Genomic DNA, 21,123 nt, shown 5'->3' on the forward strand with positions numbered 1-21,123 from the left:
CAAAAATTGCCCAACATTTAAACACTTGCATTTTAATTTATTTAATTTATTAAGCTTGCAGTTCTTGATAACATGGATGCAAAAGTTTTGCCGAATTCGTTGTATTTAAAGTTGTCAAAGCATCGCACCAATGTTCTCAGCACACTGTTATTGCGATATGTCAGTGAGCTATTTTCAGGGGGAAAATCTGTTGACGGTTTTCCATTTCAAAATCAAACGAACAAAACCAGACGAACGGCCGGATCAGTGGAGTCGGTGTTTCGGTTCTTCTTGCCATAACTGTGATAGCATCAATATACTCTTCGAAATGTGCTTATAATTGTGTGACTAACCTTTCTTACGATGATTTATTTTTAACGGAGCAAGTTTACTACTTCAGCCAGTGCTTGTGCATTGTTTCGCCAACCTAACCCTATAACCCGCTTGGCTATCTAGCTTGCCCTTGGGAATTCATAGCTTAACCCGTCACAAAAATGGAATCGGAAGGGTTTCTCACACCACGAAAGCTGATTCAGAGTGCCCTTGCTAGAACGTCGTCGCGTACCTCGATGGCTTCCTCGCCATCGCTAATGGCTGCCAGGACGCCGACGTCATTGTCGCGAAATACCTCTAGCAGCTGTAACACCACTACTGGCAGTCGCTTCAATTTACTACCTGTGCTACAAACGCCTCCTTCGCGTATTTTTAAAGGCCGCATCGTGAACCCCTTCGAAGCGCATCTGAGCGAACGGTTTCATTTACCGATGATCGGGAGTCCTTCCCTTTTCCAGCGCCCCAGTACCCCACAGAACAGCAGCATCACGCAGTTCGAGTGGACGATCGATGAGGTGTCCTCGCTCGGACCGGCAAACGTCGAGCCACACGAAACACAGTTCATCGAAACGCCCGACCCGGTCGCAGAGGCTCGAGTGCAAGCTGCAATCAGCACCTACTTTAAAGAGCACAGTATAGTGCCCAGTCCCATCGACTGTCCGTTAAGAAATCAAAAAATTGTGCTATCAAAAGATTCTAGCAATGCCGGGTCGACCGCTAGTGGTTCAGGACAGGCCAACAAAAAAGTTCGCAATGGAATATGTCAAACCGTCCTTTCATTCCCTCCTCATCTACCCAAAGAGATTGAGGATGTGTTGCAGAAGTATCTCACATACAACGAGGTACGCAAAACCGGTCAATTTTGAAGGATTACATGCATTAATACCCCACTTTTCTTCTGCAGGATCAGCAACAGAAGCATGATGCATCGCTCAACGCTTCTTCGGTCAGTAGTATAGATCACGATGCTCGGGATGCTTCTTTGCGACGGAAACTCTTCAACACATCCGCTGTACTTGACGATAGAGACAGTGACGCTAGTGGCGCGAGTCGTTACGGAAGCTCAATTGATGATTTCGATCTGCGAGCGCTAAGTCCTGCGCCGGAATCACCTGAAGTGCTTGTTGTTCGGGAAAAGGCGAGTGAACAAGATTTGAAACGCTCGCGCTACTACGGTTCGCAGGAAATGCTTAACCATGTTGTTGAAAGCGATGCGGACAGTTCGTTTGGTGCACTTTCGCCCATTTCGAAGAGCTTAGTCAGTACATCTCCCATCGATGCATGCGAACAGTATCATTCGGATGCGGATGCCATTTACCGTAGTACGCCAGAACCATCAACCACATTCCACGGCGATAATATATCTGTGGAGCTGAACGAAAGCCGTCAATATATGAGTGGTAAGCGATATCGATGCCGGTATGCCTCACAACTGTTCTCAAATTTTGTTTTGTATTTTTAGCCTCTTTAAAGCATACGGAATTAACTAACGTGCTCGCCGATGCGAATCTGTCGAACGACGCAGAAAGAAGTAATATTCTATCGTCGCAATCGTTTGATTGCTCCCTAATGACGCAGCACTCCATCACTCCGCTTCGGGGTTATCGAAGGAAAGATTCGAATCGCCGAACTACGAATCGTAAAAATTTGTCTCAATCTTTTCTCCAAATCTCTGACAAGGATCGTATCGAAGGAAGCATCCTGAAACAAAGTGATGGCAACGAGCCTATCGCCCGAACCACTGTAATGAAGGCATTATCGCCCATAAAAGAAAACATCGCTTTGTCGGAGACCGTTCCGCACTGCGCAAATTTATATCGCACTGATAGCGGGTTTAATGAGGAATATCAAAGTAACGATTTTGCTCATGAAATGTCGGATGTATCGATGCTTTCAGAAGACTTTTCGAATACCCCGGGAAGGAAGCGGCAAGAAATCACTGCCGACACCTGACCCGATGACTGTAGCAATAATAGTTCCTCGGCTTTAAGACTGCAAAATGGTAACGGTCATAGTAAGACTAATTACAGAGAACGAAATCAAAAACCGTTTCGGCCAATTCACTCTAGCAAAATTCTCAATCTAATAGCTCAATTGTGTTTGTAATATTTAGGTAACGATTTTGTACAATGCAATGAACGAAACAGTTCAAGGGAACGTGTAGTACAGCGACAGAAATAGTGCGATATAGGTATCATTTGCATTTAAGTATCCTTTTTAGACAAGTTGATTTTTATCATTTACGCGAAATATGCATTTTTAATTGTATAGCACATAATAAAGCTTATAACAAGAATCATTCGTACGAGTACCGAATCATGTTATCCTGCATATCCTTGTTCCTTGTTTCCTTTTTTCGTCCTTCGTATCAGCGCAATGAAATGTTTCAAAAGCAGATTGAAACGTTTCACAACGCCGATCAGCTGTCGCCAGCTGACAGATAGTTTTGACAGTGGCTTGCAGAGAAAAATATACCACCGCTCGGTTGATATCGCAATACTGCGCGTATCTACATAAACTTTGACCAAGTGATCGTTTCTCTCCCAATTCCTGTTCTACCTGGTAAGTAAATGGCCTTCAATATGATATAGTTGGAAAACGGCTCTGTGTGTCCAACCACTAATCAATGTTTGGTGTTGTTTTTCCTCACTAAAACTTAATTATGTAATGCTGTGGATCGGAATGGAACGTCAAACCCGCTGTGTATACAAATCGTGCACCAGGAATTACGATGGGCCACGGTCACGGACACGGACCCCCGTACAAGGTGCCGGATGCATCTATCTACAAAGTGGCCGATGCGCCCGAACTGGTGGAAGTTGAACGCGCTCTCGCACGTCGTGGTCTGAAGGATCCATGGCTACGGAATGAAGTGTGGCGCTACAATGTGAAGCAATTTTCGACCCACCGTTCGCGTCTGGTTACGTTCCTGTTCAAGGGATTCCCGCTCGGATTTGCTGCCTTCGTTGCTACGATCGGTATTGAGTACGCGCTCGGTGTAGATTATCACGGTGGTCACGGACATGGCAATGGACACGGGGATGAGAAGGGTCACGGAAGCGGTCATCATTAATCCGTTGATCAGATGGTCAATTGCGGGTGATGTTCTTGGTTGCTATCGCGCATTAGATTTTATTTCCCAAAATTCTGCATCAAGAATAAACGAATTTGTTTTGTAGCAGAAACAAACAAAACAGCGTGCTGTTCGAATGTATGAAGATGTCTCGAAAGCAAAAGTTTCGTATTTTCTCCTACTTAACTTGAGGCCCGTGGTTTTAATTCATCGTAACACGAGCGAAGGAAAATGTACGTTTTCTTCTGCGGATTGTAGTACTCGTGTCCCTTCGACCAATCGTATCCGACGGCGTATGCAAAGATCTGACCATTGCTGTTGAAACAGCACTTAGTAATCGATTGATCCAACGTATCGGATGACTTCAGTTTGGTACGAGCATCTTTGTCCCAGAAACTAAATGTTCCATCCGAACCCACCGTAGCCAGCGTGCCGTGAATCGGATGAAAAGCGATATCGTTCACCGCATAGATATCCTGGTAGCCGGTCGATCCGTTCGAACGATGACACTTGAAGGTGAAATTATCCTTTGGATTCAACGGACTAACGTACTGAATGGCGACGCGCCCCTCGATACTGCCGAGGGCGTAACCGGTAGGTGCTTTCTTTTTGTCACGAAACACGGATACCGTTCGGTGCTGATACTTGAGCGGACTTTCCTGCTGCTTAAATTGCGTCGGCTTGTTTTCCAGCGAATATATCAACACATGCCGGCCTGCTGTACCTACTACGGCCATCGGGTAGTCGACGTCCGCACAGTAACAACGTTCCGGTAGCTGAATCGACATCATGGGCTGCGGTGTCCGTGTATCCCAGAATTTAAGTGTTTTATCCCACGAGCCCGTCATCAGGCAAGTGTAGTTTGTACCCTTGATCCAGTGACAGGTTTTAATGGCCGCGTCGTGCTGTGCTACCTGTGCCACCTGGTCCGAGGCCAGATCCCAACACTTGACCTGTTTGTCCGTCGAGGCGATAAATACTTTACTGCCGTCATCTGCCCAGCATACATCCAGGACTGGGCCGCCCATGGTTTTGATGGATTTGGGCACGGTCTTACCCGACTGTTCCACTTCCCAGCAACGTACGCTGCAGTCCCAGCTGCCGGCGATAAGAAAATTTTGCTGCAAGGTTGCCGGACTGAACTCCATCGCGGACACCGTATCTTCCGGTGGCGCCGTTACTTCGAAGTCCTTCATCGGATTGGTTGTTGTTGTGGCCGTCGGACTGCCAAAGCCTGGATTGGCACCGAGTGTTTGCGCGCCAAACATTGTGCCGGCGAATGATTAGCTACAACTCCAAGCGACTGCAATTTAAATCGTAGATAATGTAAAATGCTTTACACCAACAAACATTCACGCACCGAAAGACGCTCTAGTTTTGCTGTCAACTGTTTTGCTTGTCAAAATTGACCGGCAACTTTCAGCAAAAGATGGAGTCACGTTGCGATAGCTATCTTGGTTTATTTGACACCCATTGGACAAAAATGTTTACTAGTCAACGCCTTAACAGTCAATGCTTGCCAATGTTTTGAGGTTTTACTCAAAGTATGTTTAATATACACATTCATTTATAGACTTTGGGTTTACTATATTGTTTCATGAATTTATTACGGCTATACAATATTTTTCAGACCTTGAAAGTTTTATGTGATATGTTCATTAAACTCTTTTTTGAAACAGTTCCTACAGTTCCCTCTTCACAACAGATTCCACGTTGCGCAAGGAAATTAAGACCATACCTAAGACGATCCAAATTTCGCTAATATGCGGCCCTTCTCATTGTGGAATTCTTCGCAATTAGAAGGCAGATTCATAGGCCAAAACAGGCGACAAACATAAACACGTTTATTAAATTTGTGTAAATGTTATTGTTTTAGCTAAAACCGTAATCAACAAGGTGAATTCGAGGAATTCTGAGGAATATGTAATTTTGTAAAATTACAATAAACAAGTCTACGCTGAACTGCCGTTTGGGAATGATATTTTGGCGTGTAAACAGGCCTACAGCTAGAAGGGCTTGCTTCGGGTACCTTCGGATGCGTGAGACGACTACACCACTACCACGACAGATTTCAATTTCTGTTTCACGCGGCATGGCTACAGTTTTCCGAAACACATCGAGCATATTCCGCTGATGTACGTCGAACAGTGCTCACGTAGAGGGACCGTGCGCACATTTCTTCTCCACACTAGTGTTTCTTCAGTGCTATTCGCATAAAAACGCTTTAAAACGTGTTCTATTCATAGTGCTTTCGTGAATGTGAGTAATTCCGTGCGGGAAATTGATCCTGCGTGAGGGAAAAGCACCAGGTGCGGTTTGTTGACACCTTTGTTTACCTTTCTGGTTCTGTGTGCGAGATACAGCAAGAAGAAGAACCCATGTTTTGTTAGCTAATAGATGTAAATAATGTAAGGGCCGGTGTGCCATATCTTAGCTTACCAGTTTTAAAACATTTGCCATATTAGACGCAAAAGTGAAAAGTGCTGGTGAAAAAAAAGAAGCGAACAAATAGCCGGATGGTGATGATGGGTGAAAAAAGGTAGAAAATCGCACATCTCTACCAAGAACACTCACCAAACCGGCTTTATGTTTTGTTTGCTCGCTGTTTCCCATCGAGACACGGCTGTGTACCGTAGGATTCACATCGTGGCTACGAAAATTATTGGCATGCCGGTGGAAAAAGGAAAACTCACGCTTACCTGCTTGCTCCTTTTTGGAACGTGTTCGTGAACGGTTCAATTAAAATTTGCCCGAATTGCCCTCAGCAGTGCAGCACAACATATAGCAAACATCCATCAATCGATGTACGCTTGTGTTGGTTGTGTTGAACCTCCGGTCCTCCGGTGTAAAGAGATCGTTTCCTTAACAACCGCACTGTTTGTGTATGCGTGCGTGTGTGTGCGTGTGTGTGAGTGTTTTCGTCCGGCAGCATCACCGTCGCGCATCATCTCAGCAGCATCCGCACGCGAAGGGTGCGAGATGGGATAGGTAGAACGAAGCGACGAAGAGCAAGAACACGCAAGAAGAAAAGCAAAATCCGCTTTGGTTCTTTGCGCGATTTGCGTGTTTTCGATCATTTCGATCTTTTGCGCCGAAGCTAACTTTCAGTGTGTTAATTCGGCTTTTTTCTGCTATTTGTTTGAAGCCAAAAATCGTGACAGTTGGTTGAGTTTTTCGTACTTGCGTAATTCAGCTAAGAAGCGCAAGTAGTACGCGCTTTGGCAAAAAAGTGATCGAAAGTGAAATGGTTCCATTCTGTCCATCTTAAAATACGTTTGTTTTATACTCAGTTCAGTGTAGGGAGAAAAAATTGTGTTTCAGCCTGTTGTGTAATGATTAGTACGAGCCCGTGTAAAGTGGTTTTGTGAGAGGGAAAAAAAGGTTAAAATTTGCAAAGGTGTGCAAAAATCCCCGGTGTGTATGCATGTAAACGTGTAGTTTTCCCTGTCGTTCGTCACCGATATCGGTTCGAGTCGCTCTAGTGTGTTTGGGTGCGCCTGCACCAGCAGGGGGAAAGGGGGAGCAGAGAAGGCCATAAAAAAGCAAAATTCAAAAAGAAATAGCAAAAAGTGCCCTGTGAGTGAGGGGTGGGCAAACGTGTCCCGGGGCCTCGGTGGTGCGTCCGGCGTCGAGACGCGCATCGTGAGACGAGCAAAAAGGCGCCAGCACGATGTACGCCAGCAGGAGAAGTGATCGTTCTCGTCCTGGCTCTCGTTCTCCCGTAAAGATCGACGGGTGGGAGCGGGCAGAATATCATCAACAACTCCAACAACAACAACAGGAACAACGACAACAACGACAGCATCGACAAGGCCAAAGAGATGGTTGGGTTCGTCCATCGTCGATCAGCAGTCGCACGTACGCCAACGCGCAACTTCTGGTCTCACTTGGCACGTTGGCACTGTTGGTGACGTCGGTAACGGCGGTGATGGCGGTGGAGGGTGTGTCATTGACCGGGTCCGACAGTGCCAGCGTGCAAATTTCAGGTGCAAGTGCAGCACGATGGACGAAGGCCACCGAAACCGGTTCCGAACATCGGAGGGTGCCCCGATCGCAGTTTATACCGGCCACGAGAATCCGCGCATCCGTAACATCGACCGAAGAAACACCAGGTAGGTGAAGAAAAGATGGGTTGATTAGCCCACGCTAATGGAGTTGAAATTTAAGAACGTAAAAACATTAAAGAGTCCTCATCTCCCCCCAAAAAATCTCAATCACGTCGCGACCATTTTGTCTACACCTAAAAAAAAATGTTTTATAGCAAAAAAAAAGTAATGCAACAAGCCAAGCAAACGGAACGCAAAACGAGCTGGAATTAGGAAGCAGCTTGTTAACGTGCAAACAGATTTTGATGCTCGGAAAGCAATAAAAACCCTCGCTCAAGAAGGCACGCAATGAGATCACCTGGATGGATCGACGTCTTAAACACGCGTCCGTTCCTGTGTGCGTGTAATATTATCTCGCGGCTGCTCTCTTTAAGCGCGCAAAACAAATCTTCCGAAAAAACCTCCTTAATGTGCCTGGGGAAGTGGCCTCTGCCACCGCCGTTACGACAGTTGGAAGCAGCTTTTTGCTGCGTGTGTTTACAATAAAAAAGGCCCCCATCGAGATTACTGAGCAGCCGCGCAAAACATGCGATACGAGTTTCGCTCGATTCGTGTTGCGCCCCTTGCGCTTGTGGTGCGGCGCGTTCTTAATAAGGCTTGAAATTTGAGTTGAACTCCCGTATGTTTTTACTTCGTTTCTTCTCTTGTGTGTGTCTGTGTTCCCATTTTTTTATTGCTTCTATCGCAAAGTTTACGCAAAATGTGCGCAATGTTTGTATTGTGGTTTGTTGTTCTTTGTCCATCACGCCTGCTTCCTGAACTCAGAACTGATGCTTTTGGACGGAACTTGCTGCTGTCCTTAGCAGAAGGTCGATAGGGAAATTCGAACAGAAATGATTCATGGTTCCGAAGATGAGGATGGTTGGAAAATGTCGAACTCTGTCTAACTAGATTAAGATATTTGTCACAGATTGGCTTTCCGCGAGGATATCTCTATTCCAAAAATCCTTGGAATATGGTTTAAATTTATGACCACACCCTACGAGCGCTACCAAACAGAATAACTAAGTTACTACACGGTTACGACCGCTTCAAGAGATGTTCGAGTCAACTGTAAAGCAACAAAAAATAATAAGGAAATGTTCCCATTTCTTAAGCGACCCTCGTCACCCAGAACAACCCGCCCAAGAAGCAAACAGAGGATGAGACCTTCGAGTCTTATCAGCATATTTCCCGCGAGAGTGTGTACGGCACGTTCGCCGTCATTCATTTCGCAACCAACAGGGGGCGCATGGTAGCGTCGAGCACACACCAACAGCATGATAGGACGCATGGGAATCAATCAATCGTCTAATCACAACCATCCGTCACATCAATTCCCCTACGCCGTAATGGCGATGCCGCAGGTACGACGGCAAAGAACAGCCAGAGTGCGAGCTGATCTTCATCGTTGGAAGCGGAAGGATCATCCGGTATTGGGAAAGGGTGTGTGTGTATGCGTTCGTCGTGATAAGCCACGACCCTCCGCAAAATATCACTTTTTAGCCACACCGACGAAAGTTTTCCTTCCGACGAAACCAGTGGTAAACGAACTTTGACACCTTATCGTTCGGAGACTGGCGAAAAAGGATTTCGAAAATGCGCAGGCAATCATGTTTAATGCATACATGTATTCCAATTTTTGCCGGAATTCATTTACCCAGGTGAGATGGGTTGGATGTTTCGTATTGCGCAGATCGAGGGAAGAAAGATACATTTTGCATGTTCATAACTTTAATGCAATGTCTGTTGGGGATATATCCTTGAAAAAGAAGATTTCTTGGAGTATGTGGAACTCTTGGCAAGATATATCGAAGAATACCTTTTAAAAGTAGCTTTATAACCTCTTTCCCTCTCTTAGAAATCTTGGCTTTTATTGTCGTCAAACTCTAGTAATAGAGTCTAGTTGCGCAATCTTCTCTTGATCCCTATTTCATATCAGTCAGCATAAGCAATGAAAGGTGGCAATTGCGTGGTCCGGATTAATATAGTTCTTGCAATAAAACATTCCAACGAAGCTCCCTGAGTTTCCAGGAAATCACTACAGCCGTTTGTGGTTATTGACAGTAGAGATATGTATGTAGTGGTTGACCAGATGTAACCAACTCATAATAGACGATTTCAAATTGGTAACCGCCTCTAACACACTGGTCAACATCAATTATTTATGTGATTTTATCGATATTTCCAAGGAAATAAAAAAAAACAGGAATTCGCTATCCACAACCAAATATTTACATACGCAGAAATTGGATTTACTAATGCATTTTTGCACGCATCACCAGCGATACGTGTTACAAAATTAAATTAAAATACCGAGTATATTTGCAGTGCCAGTGACCAATACAAACATTACCATGTTTGTTTGTCATTTTGCGGAAGTTGGTTACTGATGTCGAGTCGATTCCCATCACCGATGTAATATCATTTTCCTTGGTAAAATAACTGTTCGCCGGCATTATCATACCAACCAGATAACGATTATGTCATTTTTCACCTCGCAGCGAAATGATGTCTGGTTGGAAAAGTGATTTGGAACCGATTGCATCAACGTGGGGAAGCATCAACGAACTTATTGAATTGGTGGTGAAAATTACTGTCGTTTTCGCCCTGTCTCCTGTCTGTTCCCGGCGCGGAGTGTCGGCAATTTAAAATATCGCCTACCCTCGACACACACTCACAAAATTTGGCTTCGTTCGATCAGATATCCTACGAATGAAGTTTTGCAGCTGGCTGCACTTATTTTATCGCGAATGTTTCAGCGTATGGCACGTCGCACAAAATTAGAGTTGGCGTCAGTTGCGCCGATAGTAGGATGCACGCTTGCATTATAATCCTATTTGGAAGCGGTAATTGCAGGTCGCGCTTCAACCCACGATGGATTTTAGAATTTGTGCTGATACGGATGGTAGAATAAAATCATTTCGTTTGTCAGTTTTGTGATGGCTGTCTACTTGGAGGGGTTTATTGAAATAGAGAAAGTGATTTGAACCATGCCAGACATATGGTGCTAAATAGAACTGGAGGGTAGCTTTTATTTCAATATCTCTTTTTGGTTTGTTTGTGCATGAATCTCTCTACTGTCCCAGATATATTTTATGTGGTCGACCAAAGGTTGCGTGTACGTGGGTTCGTTTGGTGGATTTATTTGTTTGCTCTGAAGACCACGAAATGGAAGGTTTCCGATCCGCTAGACACCAATGGGAATGGGAAGCCAGCCACAAGAGTGTTGATAAGACCTACACGCTACGTTGGTACATCTGTTCCCGATTATATCGTTTCCCCCCTAGTGAAAGAGGAACAACGGCGTCCTCTGGACAAATAATGGTGACCTTAAAATACTTTGGTCCATGTTTGAACACCTGAGGGATAAACGAAACAATCTACAATGTGCAATCTGTCTGGTGTATTTTATTATCCTGCAGTAGTGGAAAGAAAGCAAAAAAAAACTGTACGATATTTCCATTAGGTAGCGTTTTTTCAGTTGCACTTTTTTGTGTAAACAACATGCAAATTTATCGTTGTTTGAGTAATCATTTGTGTTGTGGTGCTCTTGCTCGAATGTTATCTCGACGTTTGTTCGAGTTGGGGCATTGTTTTGTGAGTGAAAAATGGATGATATCCCACCACCGTTAAGCGTATCACGTAGATTATACCACCGGGAAATGATGTTCGTTCCTTTCACGGCTAAATAATTTGCCTCCACAATCCGATTTCAACCATTCTGTTGGTTTTCCGTCAACGTCCCAGCGAAAAAAAGTATCCGCAGTAACGTCGCATTCTTCTTGAAGATACACCGCCTCATTACAAGCACAGGCTGGCAATAAGGAGCAACCGATTGTTCCTCGTTCGGGTGATCGTCCTCGTCCTAGTGATATAGGACGGCAAATCCGTGTGCTTCTCTTGTGTTCCGTTCGTTCTCGCTTTCCCTTAAGGGGAAACACAACGCAACACATACGCATACATCATACACGCATCGGAACGGAAACCCGCTTAGGACTTCGGAACGAAGGGGTGAGGGGTGGGGAGCGAAAAGGAAGCACAAGGTCGGAGCGGAAGCGAAATCAATTTTCGTAGATTGTTCGCCCGCAAATCATGGAGTCTTTTTCCACTTCCTTCCGCTTCTAATACGTCTTTCACGGTCGAGCGGGAGCTTGTTCAACGATGAAAATGTAGGAAATTTGGGCTGGAGCAAACAACTCACCGTCCTGACCGTCATGCACTGGGGAAAGTAGAAGCGAAACAGGAGTCAGGTGAAAGTGGATTCCTCAACAAAAAAAAGAAAAATAACAGAATGCGGAATAAAAATGCTCAGCTTTCGCTGTTCCAATGCCTGAAGTGCTCGGAGGGCTGTGTGCGTTGAGTTTTTCCCTCCCCATTTTCCGAATCCATTTATGAACTGGCGCCAGATTTGGTTTGCGTTCCTACTCAGGTTAATATTACATGAGACAGCCAAGGGGGAACGGGTAACGGGTGGTGGGCCATGATAATATTGCGCTTCGATGACACGTGTAAACTGCGCTAGGTGATTACTTACTATCGAAGCAATGAGGTACATTATCTCCATTAAATAAAACGAATTCACCGGAAGGCACGGATATCATCGAGTTTCCCGTCCCTTGGGGGAGGGTGGAAGGCATTTTCTTCCCCCTATTTGGAAAGGTGTCAAACAAAATCAAAGTAAATCCAATGTTCTTGCAGTACGGCATATAGAAGGAGGAGATGGTTTTATTACAGCAATCGAGGCAGATTTTGTCGCTAGTCGAAATAGCGCCAAGATTCGGAACAATTGATTTTTTTTTACGTTCCTATCAGCTCAGTCACTTTTATGTCTAAGGTCTGTGCTGAATGCCATCAATTTTCACTCTCATCGCTCGCACTCTTCTTGCTCCTCTTCCTCGTATAAACGACCATCGTGAAACTATCTAGCATGAAAGCGATCGTTACGAAGACAAATTGTAACTAGTAAATGTATTCCCATCCTGACTGCTTATCGTATGATTAATGCTTATTCAAGTACCATCATTCATCGTAATTAGCAGCGTGAAGGATAACAATTTGTCCCCGCTGTGTAGTGCTGTGTCCCTTGGTGTCCTTCCTGGGTTTTGGTCGATTTTGCAAAAGGCGAAATTAATTAATGAAATGAAATGCTTCAATCACCATCGTCATGATCATCATAATAATTGAACATTGATTGCTTTTCACCCGCGCAAAAGCAGCGATTGTTAGCAACGAACCATGCGGATGTTAGGAGAGAAATCGATCGAAAGGGTGGAAAACTGTAACCCATTCGATACGTCCAATATGGCTTGGAGTTGAAATACAAAACCTGAAACTGGGGAAAGATTTCGCCACGGGCGAAAGAAAGGGACACCCAAAGACGCGTGACAGTTTGATGATTGATCAGCAAATTTTATGCTAACATACCTGTCCTGTCTTTGGTAGCAGCCACTACGAACTACTGTAGCTGTGTTGGGCAACACACGAAAGCGAATTGATGCCAGCAACAGCCTAACACGCTTGCAACAACGATCAACCAAACAGCGAAGCATGCTTTCGATTCATCGACCTCACAAACAGTGGTCAGGACTGTATGGTGATGATGGTCCGGGACGATGGAAAGGTGCTGGAAAGCCGACGAAGGTGAAATTGCTTCCAGCAAATCAAGCTGGCATTCTCATTTCTTTAGAATTTCAACGCCAATGGAAAGGCCCCGTGGGAATCCTTGATTACCTTGCAAGGGCTGATTTGAACGAGCCCAACGAAAAGCCGAAAGGATGCTCCCTGCGTGTCCTTGCGTACGGTCAGGATTCACCGACACCGACCGCTGCTTCACCGGCGCGCATGTGATGGATCTATTCAAATTCGGTTGCTCCCAACAAAAGCCCAATCAGTTGGAATATCTCGTATCTCGTCGCCAGTCTCCAATATGGCACCCCCCGCTGTTGCAAAAATCAGTTGGAGGGTGAGCATTGCTCTTTATTCGTCCTTACACTGAACACAGTCGGTTCCAGAAAACTATCACCCATCATTTGCACTCCCTGCTGCCCTGCTGCCAGCTGTAGCTGGATGAAAGACCGGTCTTTTATTGTTCGAACTAACCAACCAACCGACCATGAAGGCGGCTGGGACTGGGTTGCTGTGGCTGCATCTCAGTAGACAAAAAGCGGACATCAAATTTGTATCAATTTTCCACCACATCACATCACCATCATCATCACCAGCACGAGCACATGTCCTCGTTCTCGTCCTCCCAGCTGTGGCAGCTTCGCTTTTGGTATATGGGGTTCGTGGTTTTGGTAGATTTCCCACTCGTCACCCGCTTGGTTCGTTGCCTTTTTTTCCGTCTCGCCCGGCAACACAATGGACAATCGGATGGGACATGTGTGGTCGATGGATCCATCCATTCGCAGCATGGCTCTGGAGCGTTCTGTTGAATGTGGGTAGTGCCGTAGAAATATAGAAAAAAAAGCGAGGGATTTTGCTCCGTTTGTGCCTGTCCACATTCAATCCGACTGACGTATGGAGACGAGACGGTGACATCGGTCCAACGCGCTCCTTTGTCACAGTGCGCCCAGTGAAGGGACGTCGAAGTAAATGTCGTCCAAAAGCATTACAAAAGAATTTGCCTTTCCTTGGAAACCTTCCGCTATCGGGAGATTTTACAGATGGTTTAGGATTTGGTACACTTTCGGGGCATCATTTGATTAGCGAGGAGAACAATTTGGTTGTAAATTGAATTGCGCAGCGCAAAGAGAGAGAGAGGGAAGCTGTATGTTGGAGGTAGGTTCAACCGAACCTAAATTGAGTAAGGAGTACCGTAATACTACGAAAACAAACTCGATTAACAACCGTAAAGAGGGTAGTAGCAATCTTTTTGATGTAAAACATACATTTCTTGGATCAAAATAAAGATATAAGAACAGAGTTCTTAAGACCACTTGAGATATTAAATAAGAAAAGGCTACATACTTGACTTTCTCCATCTCTTAAGAGCAATCCGAAACACATGAAGGGCAACAAAGTTATGAAACAAAATCCCCAAAATAACGTCCATTCGCTACATCCAATAGCTGATCGACAGAACAATGTGAATGTCTGTTCAGTTTATTCCATACTCACTTGCCTGGGAGCTACGCTGGGAAGTCAATGCATCGGTTAATTAGTTGAATTGAACTCCACTGATGCCGACTGTAATATACGAAGCTGAGAGCACGGACGTGTCCAGCAATACATCATGCATCCATAATTACAACCGAGTGCAATACAGTTCGGGTGATGAATGTGACACCAGCGTCATTTGACGGCTCAGTTGAAACTTAATCTCTTGCCTGTCGGGCACCAGTTCGCTGTGACTGGTTTTTGGTTTTGTATGGAACTGGCATCTGCCCTGTGTGCCAGTTGACTGGCTCCAAACGTGACACTCCATTACTTCCTAATGTCCATCACTATTGTCTTTATGTTTCGTCTGAGAAGAGCTTGTGTTTTTAGTGTTATACAAACTGGTCAAACATGGTATTGTTTTGTGCGCTTTTTTTTACAGCCCTCTTCCGCATGATGATACACACGAAGTACCTTAGATGTGACTCAGAACAAAATTGTACTTAAATTACTCAACAAAATAAGTTATATTTATCAGCTGCAGAAGTTCGACATCAGGGATGAAGTTTGCAATAAAATCGAATGTATGATGACGCACACGCCGCTTAGTCAGCTGCCAACGACTATCGGCCGTTTTTAGTCAAGAAATTCTGACCAACACTGCCAACAAATGATATTCCCCTCTGGGACGTGCTTTCCAAATGTGAGAATCGTTATGGGCGACTAACCATGTTTGGGCAGTGAGTAATTAAACCAAGGAAACATCAATGGAATCAAATGAACGATTGCGCAATGCTGCTGCAAGAATACGTTTGCACACGATATTGATGTTAGTGCGTACATTCTGCCTGCGCTCACATAGTGGCGTAACGGATCTCTCGTTTTACAATAGGTTGTTAAGCGAAAAAGGTCCAACATTTTATACGCTGGAATGTGTGAAAGTATGTACCAACCGGCAGCACGGTGTGAAAACTAAATTCTAAATATTCTCCTGTTAATATTTCCCTCCCAATGTATGCGTGTATTTTGGCTACGTATCCCGTAAAAGTTTTCCCAATTCTTGTCACCTATTGTGTGGTGTTAAAAAGGGTTGTTAACTGCAGCCATCCTTTAGTGTCACGTCGAAGCATATTTTTCCATCAATTGTGGTACAAGCTTTTTTTTCTACGAGCAAGGATGAAAAGGGATATGTTCGTTTGGAGAATGTAGGCTGCGGTGTTCGTGGTGGTTTCTGTATTGTCGTAAGTTCTTCTATGATCACATAAATTCTGGACCTGAACGCTTACAAACCCCCCTGGTCCCCGGAGGCAGCTTCCACCTGCGTGGAAAAGTGCCGCACAGGATGTGTTGGAGGTATATAGTTAGCTAAATCGGGCTCGGAAGGTGGAAGGTATGCGGATACCAGCTGTAATTGGATGCGGAGAACTTCCATCCTTTTGTCCTTTTGTGGTCTGGACAAATACACATTTTTTCTCTCTCCTGCCGATTCCGTTCACTCCGTGATTGTGAGGTTTTGAGTTTGAGAGATGCTTTTGTTGAGTGAAATTGGAATGGCCTTTGACGGAGCAAAATGGATCCATTTAAATATTCACAACTGAACCATTGTGCGCTTCAAAACGGGACCCTCGAAAAGGTAGGCCTCCCTGACTTCGTTGCCTTTTGTTGCTGTGCGTCTGTGTTGACAAATGGTGGGCAATGTGGGCGATGTGTGTGTACACAAGCTCCCGACAGCTGGGGGGGATGTAATTGTAGTGCAAAAACAAAATGGGAATAGTTTTGTTGTTTTGCAAGAATACGAATGGAAGAATTGTGTTTTGGAACTCTGTGAAATAGCATGCCTGTGTTTGTTATTTAATAGAAATTATAAACAAACATCTAACTTAACTGCTTACTTTTCATTACACTGGGGATATAAAACTTTTAAGTGCTTTTTAAGTTTTAGCATTTGGTGTAACGAATCTCTGGAGCAATTGCAAATATGTATCAATAATTCACAAGAACCCCGATTGTTGAGAACTTGAGTGACACTCAAGTAGACAATTATTCTATCAGGCAGTAAGTATCAGTCTAAGTAATTCTTCCACTTGTTCGATATATGCGAACCACTCGTCACACGTGCTCAGTGTCGGTTGGTGCAATGGCGTTTCTTTGTTGAAAGATTCAATGTGCGCCGAGCTCTTACTTCGTACCATTTTCAATTGGATTCAATTGATTTAAGTCGCATGAGTCGTGAGGAGGTCGTGAGAGCATTACTGGCGAAGAAAGAACACACGTACTCCTAGATACTTATGGAGAAATGTCGGCATAAAGAGAGTGTTTAGAGTTGGTGGATATGCCATTTTTCTTAGTTCTTCAATGGTAGAAATAAATGTTCCAAAAAAACAATAAAGACATTGTCGGCAACAAACTTACTTTGTCTTATCAGCAAGCTCCTTGTCTTGATGATGATTATTCCGTCCGGGCATTAATGTTGATAACGACCTGCAAGAAAGAAAAAAAAAGTTTAGTAAAAACGTCCACTTTGGAAGTTGAAACTTTATTACCTAATCTGCATAACTCTAAATTTTTTTTTGGCTCATTAGAAGCACTTAGAAGTGTAATATTTTAAGGAAAACTTTTTTATACAAGTAATGTTCATGGGTATTATAATTTTAATGTATCATAAAGTTAGAATCTGTACTTAGAGCAATTTTTTTTGCGAACGCCGAGCGTTTCTTCTCGGTCGAGAGGATTTGAAGAATTTTTAATTAATGTTCGCTGTGCTCTGCGGTCTTGTTTTGGGAGTCCAAAATGTTGCGAAGCGAAAAGGCTAAAGTCACCCATAGCATTGAAACATTCTCCGCCCTCGAAAACGGTGTCCCGAAAGTGGAACGGCTGGTGGTGGTTCTAGAAATGAAATAGTAGAGTTTGCTAAGCTCTTATCGCGCACCTCGTAGGTCATGAGCACCGTAACCGGTAACTCTGTTACTTGGTTTAGTTTGAGTACAACCTTGCTGAAATTACGCCGTTCGCGTACCTTCCGCACGTACGATGCTGCACTCGAAAGGCTGCCTCTGCTGTGGTGTCTTACCTCAACTTCTAAGCAATGAACTCGGGTCAATCTAAATGCTGGACAGAATGTTGACGCTTCACTGACTCCACTCACTCACTCCACTCTACACCACCACTGGACTGTGACGATGAAACTGAGGATGGTTCTATCTACGTGTTTATGGAACGAGCTGTATTGGGGTACAGCGGGCTTCCGGGTAATGTAGGTTGACCTCTCTTTTCGGTAAATAACTTCTCGTGATCTTGTTGCTGTGTGATGGCACTAATGCCGCTGCTGTAACTGATAGCTACGATACGACACAGCTTCTTTACGCCACTCGCCTTGCCGAACTTTATCCTTTTCGGTCGGGGGGAGTGACAGTTCTGTATCTATCTCCTGTCAGGTGTTGGAATGGCGTCACCGTGAGTACCATAGTGTCTACCTTGTTTGAGTGTGGTGCCCGCTTGATACCAATATTTACCCTTCCCAGAGAAGGGGAGGTGACTCTTTCGAAAAGCTAATTTAGATACGAAACCCCAAAACATATTTGCTCCCACGAACGGAAAGTTGATAAGTGAAAACGAACGTGAAGAATGACAGCATTGTCGAAAGATGTTGCTCCGCGCTTAATCTGTTTAAACCCCCTCACAATGCAAAATAAACAAGATTAGTTTTCGGTGAAAAGCTTGGCTTTGCTGCAAGATATTATAAATATTGATTTGAGATTATTATCCTCATCGTTAGCTCGTTCACATCCTCGTCTCGTTAATGTGGTGACAATTATAACATATCCGACATATCGAGCGAAAGTCTTGGTGGAGGGTTTTATTAAAACATTAACTAAATTGACGCTTGCGATGATACACACATCGTGTAGTCTGTGCCATCCGGCACTACAATTAATCTTCGCCTTCACACCGGCTTCACGGATGGGTTATAGTTAAATCCCCGCGACACATCATAAATTGTCTCCGTTCATCACCATCACCATCGGTTGTCTTCGTCGTCCACATTACCGTACACCGTTCGCTCAACTACGACATCAACTGTTTCATCATTATTATCAGTCACTTTATCACCACGATTATGTGGCCGCGATCTTTCCAAAAATGCTCTACTGCACACAGGACCCGGACCCTGGTTGCCGGTGGGAAATAATGATGCTAATAACAATAACATTCAACATCAGTGCGCATCGTTTGAGATGTCGATACCGTCTTTACACGTCTCTCTTGGAGGCTCCGGTGTGTACGGATAGGTGCAGTTGATTCGTTTATTGTTTTTTTTTTCTTTTCTTTTCTTGTGTGTCTTTTGTGCCATCCCGCCATCGATGTGCTCGTTAGTTTGACGTTTCGGCGAATACTAGCAAAAAAGATACCCATATGAAGCATCGACGGCGGAAGTCAGGTGATGGGCTTATCGGTGTTTTGTGGGGATCTATAACACCTTTGCGTCCTTTTATTGCCCCGTCGCTCAATATATCGAGCTACTTCCTGTGCCGATTTTTTCCCCTCCCAAAGTTCATCTATGCACAGCAAAATCCATTGTTTAGCGATTTATTTCTTCCGTTCTTGGTCTTCTTAGAAGCGGTATACTTTGGAGAAGAATTGCTGGAAATCACTGGATATGTCCTTTTCTTTTATGAACAATTTTTTTTTGAAGGTATTTTCTCCATTTAGCTCCCTTTTGCTACGATAGATACGTTTATCTTGGGGGCCAATGTCTGATCTATTAACTAACTGGTTCACTGATTGTGTACGACCTTTATCACTCAACATGATGGTAAGTGATAATTATGTAACGCCCGTAGTAAATTTACGATAACCGCTAGCCGGCCAGTGTTCACCCGTTGAGAGGTGGCAAGACATAAAATATAGACGTAAATCTGGGGAGGCACAAGACATTGATTCTTATCTTCGAAACGAAGCCGAAAACACACACTACTACCGTCGCATGTAAAGTGAACGATAAAAGTAAGAGTGTTAGGGCTGGTACGTAGTGCTCTGCTTTCTCGGGTCGGAACCAAGACGGTAGATCTGCAAGAATGGCTTCCAGTTACGATGCTATCATCGTTATTATCATGAACATCACCATCAACCAATCTGAAGGATCAAGCTGATGGGGCGTTTAACATTTTTTTATCACTTGTTATTTTAACCACGTTACACCAACAGTAAGCCTGATGGTGGGAAAGATCTATTAAATGCTCGTAGGTAAAGAGCAGACACCTGTCCGAGAGGAGGGGTTCCACCGAGCATCTTTAATTAAATCACTCATTTTGTACCAATTGCGCAGATTGTGTTATCGCTGACAACTATGGCCGAAGGGGATGTTTGGAGATTTTTTTTTAATTTCAATCAAACACTACTCCAATCATATATTCATCCGCTATTTGCTCCCCAGTTACCCTTATTACTATGTGTGGGTGAATTGAAAATTCGTTTACGTAAATGTGAAGTCACATCTCAACGATGAGTGCGCGAAGAAGGATGCAAAGTTTGTCCATAAATCTCACTTCTCTTGTGTTTGGGATGTGCCTGGTGTTCTCGCTTCGCTCTAGTCAATATTCATTACGGTAGGGTATGCCCTTCGGGGTGCAGCCATGCCGGGGACCACATTGGTCCGCTGAAAGTTAGAATACTTTGCAACAGCATGCTGTTTCTGTCCTCCGAACCAAAAGTGCCAAAGTATTGGTTCCGAAGCACATCGATGACCCAATTTTGGTACGCTGGTGAACTTTTGGCTTCAGTGGCATCTTCGCACGACTCGGTCGCACATTAACTTGGCTTGGAAAGAGAGACATTCTTGGGTCGTGTTTGTTGCAGTGATGCGAAAAGCGTGCTTGGCACGAGGGAATACATATATTTTCCTGGAGACTATTTATGCTGTAATGCACATAATGGGATTATAAGTTGTTGTCGTTAAAATGGCTGAAGTAAGAACGATCTTAGGAAATATGTTTATTCTAAAGTTCGTTTACAAATGTTTCTATCAAGCTGATAAAGTATCAGACGTCATTTTGAAAAATTATGACAATCCAGTATCATGAATTTCAAAAAAAAAAAAGAAAATAAAACCATTCATTAGTGGGCCTCAAATCTCATGTTTGCCTGGTGGTTGCTATCAAGAGTGTTGTTTGGCTCACAATTTCCATAAACATTTCCACCAGTCTTTGCCAACTCAGCATAGTCTGGAAGATGACAACGAACATGCCTACAAGCGAATGCTGCAACGATGCCGAACGTTGTGATGCACCTTACCACGAAATTACGGTGTTCCCTTGTGGATGATTAATAATAGCAGTGCTGCAACGGGCGATGAATGCGAATGTCTCGAATGTTTTTCCCCCCCTACCGATGCCGTCATGTTGCGGTCAACGCCGTACAGTGATTGTCATGCACTTGGTGCCCGAAAATTAGGAATCAAGAAGGACAACCTTCTAGTGCACCTAGACGTTCGACTTTTGCCTAGGTGTTTGTCACGTGTGCAAATGCATGGTTTGTATCGTGCAAAGTGACACC

General features: G+C 44.2%; 4 protein-coding genes and 1 long non-coding RNA gene across 11 annotated transcripts in view; 3 read left to right on the forward strand and 2 right to left on the reverse strand.

The window, feature by feature from the left end:
- LOC125771848 (uncharacterized) overlaps positions 1–21,123 on the reverse strand; it is an 84,366-nt gene that overhangs the window by 15,153 nt on the left and 48,090 nt on the right. The window contains exon 2 of the long non-coding RNA XR_007419410.1: positions 16,984–17,052. This is a non-coding gene — a long non-coding RNA (uncharacterized LOC125771848). The remainder of the gene's footprint in view (positions 1–16,983; positions 17,053–21,123) is intronic.
- LOC125771796 (protein aurora borealis) lies at positions 208–2,609 on the forward strand. The gene is made up of 3 exons (XM_049442859.1): positions 208–1,154; positions 1,217–1,712; positions 1,775–2,609. The coding sequence occupies exons 1-3, from the start codon at positions 474–476 to the stop codon at positions 2,263–2,265; spliced, it is 1,668 nt and encodes a 555-aa protein (XP_049298816.1). The 5' UTR covers positions 208–473; the 3' UTR covers positions 2,266–2,609.
- On the forward strand, positions 2,751–3,506 carry LOC125771842 (NADH dehydrogenase [ubiquinone] 1 beta subcomplex subunit 3). Its single transcript, XM_049442927.1, has 2 exons — positions 2,751–2,874; positions 3,036–3,506. Exon 2 carries the CDS (start codon positions 3,044–3,046, stop codon positions 3,383–3,385), a length of 342 nt encoding a protein of 113 aa, XP_049298884.1. The 5' UTR covers positions 2,751–2,874; positions 3,036–3,043; the 3' UTR covers positions 3,386–3,506.
- LOC125771817 (protein Rae1) lies at positions 3,418–4,786 on the reverse strand. Its single transcript, XM_049442884.1, has one exon. It carries the CDS (start codon positions 4,651–4,653, stop codon positions 3,568–3,570), a length of 1,086 nt encoding a protein of 361 aa, XP_049298841.1. The 5' UTR covers positions 4,654–4,786; the 3' UTR covers positions 3,418–3,567.
- The window catches only part of LOC125771763 (low-density lipoprotein receptor-related protein 1), an 80,963-nt gene continuing 65,326 nt past the window's right edge, over positions 5,487–21,123 (forward strand). For 2 of the 7 annotated variants that reach the window (XM_049442715.1, XM_049442721.1), the window contains exon 1: positions 5,487–7,497. In XM_049442715.1, coding sequence (XP_049298672.1) covers positions 7,056–7,497 — 442 coding nt within the window. In that variant the 5' untranslated portion in view covers positions 5,487–7,055. The remainder of the gene's footprint in view (positions 7,498–21,123) is intronic. The other 5 variants (XM_049442718.1, XM_049442716.1, XM_049442719.1 and 2 more) reach the window with 5 other exon arrangements.

The sequence above is a fragment of the Anopheles funestus genome, chromosome 3RL, assembly GCF_943734845.2.
Source record: "Anopheles funestus chromosome 3RL, idAnoFuneDA-416_04, whole genome shotgun sequence".
Lineage (NCBI taxonomy): Eukaryota > Metazoa > Arthropoda > Insecta > Diptera > Culicidae > Anopheles > Anopheles funestus.

Coding starts and splice junctions, on each gene's coding strand:
- LOC125771796 (XM_049442859.1), top strand. CDS start 474: ATGGAATCGGAAGGGTTTCTCACACCACGAAAGCTGATTCAGAGTGCC. Junction 1,155..1,216: donor AGTATCTCACATACAACGAG/GTACGCAAAACC, acceptor TTTCTTCTGCAG/GATCAGCAACAGAAGCATGA. Junction 1,713..1,774: donor AAGCCGTCAATATATGAGTG/GTAAGCGATATC, acceptor TTGTATTTTTAG/CCTCTTTAAAGCATACGGAA.
- LOC125771842 (XM_049442927.1), top strand. CDS start 3,044: ATGGGCCACGGTCACGGACACGGACCCCCGTACAAGGTGCCGGATGCA.
- LOC125771817 (XM_049442884.1), bottom strand. CDS start 4,653: ATGTTTGGCGCGCAAACACTCGGTGCCAATCCAGGCTTTGGCAGTCCG.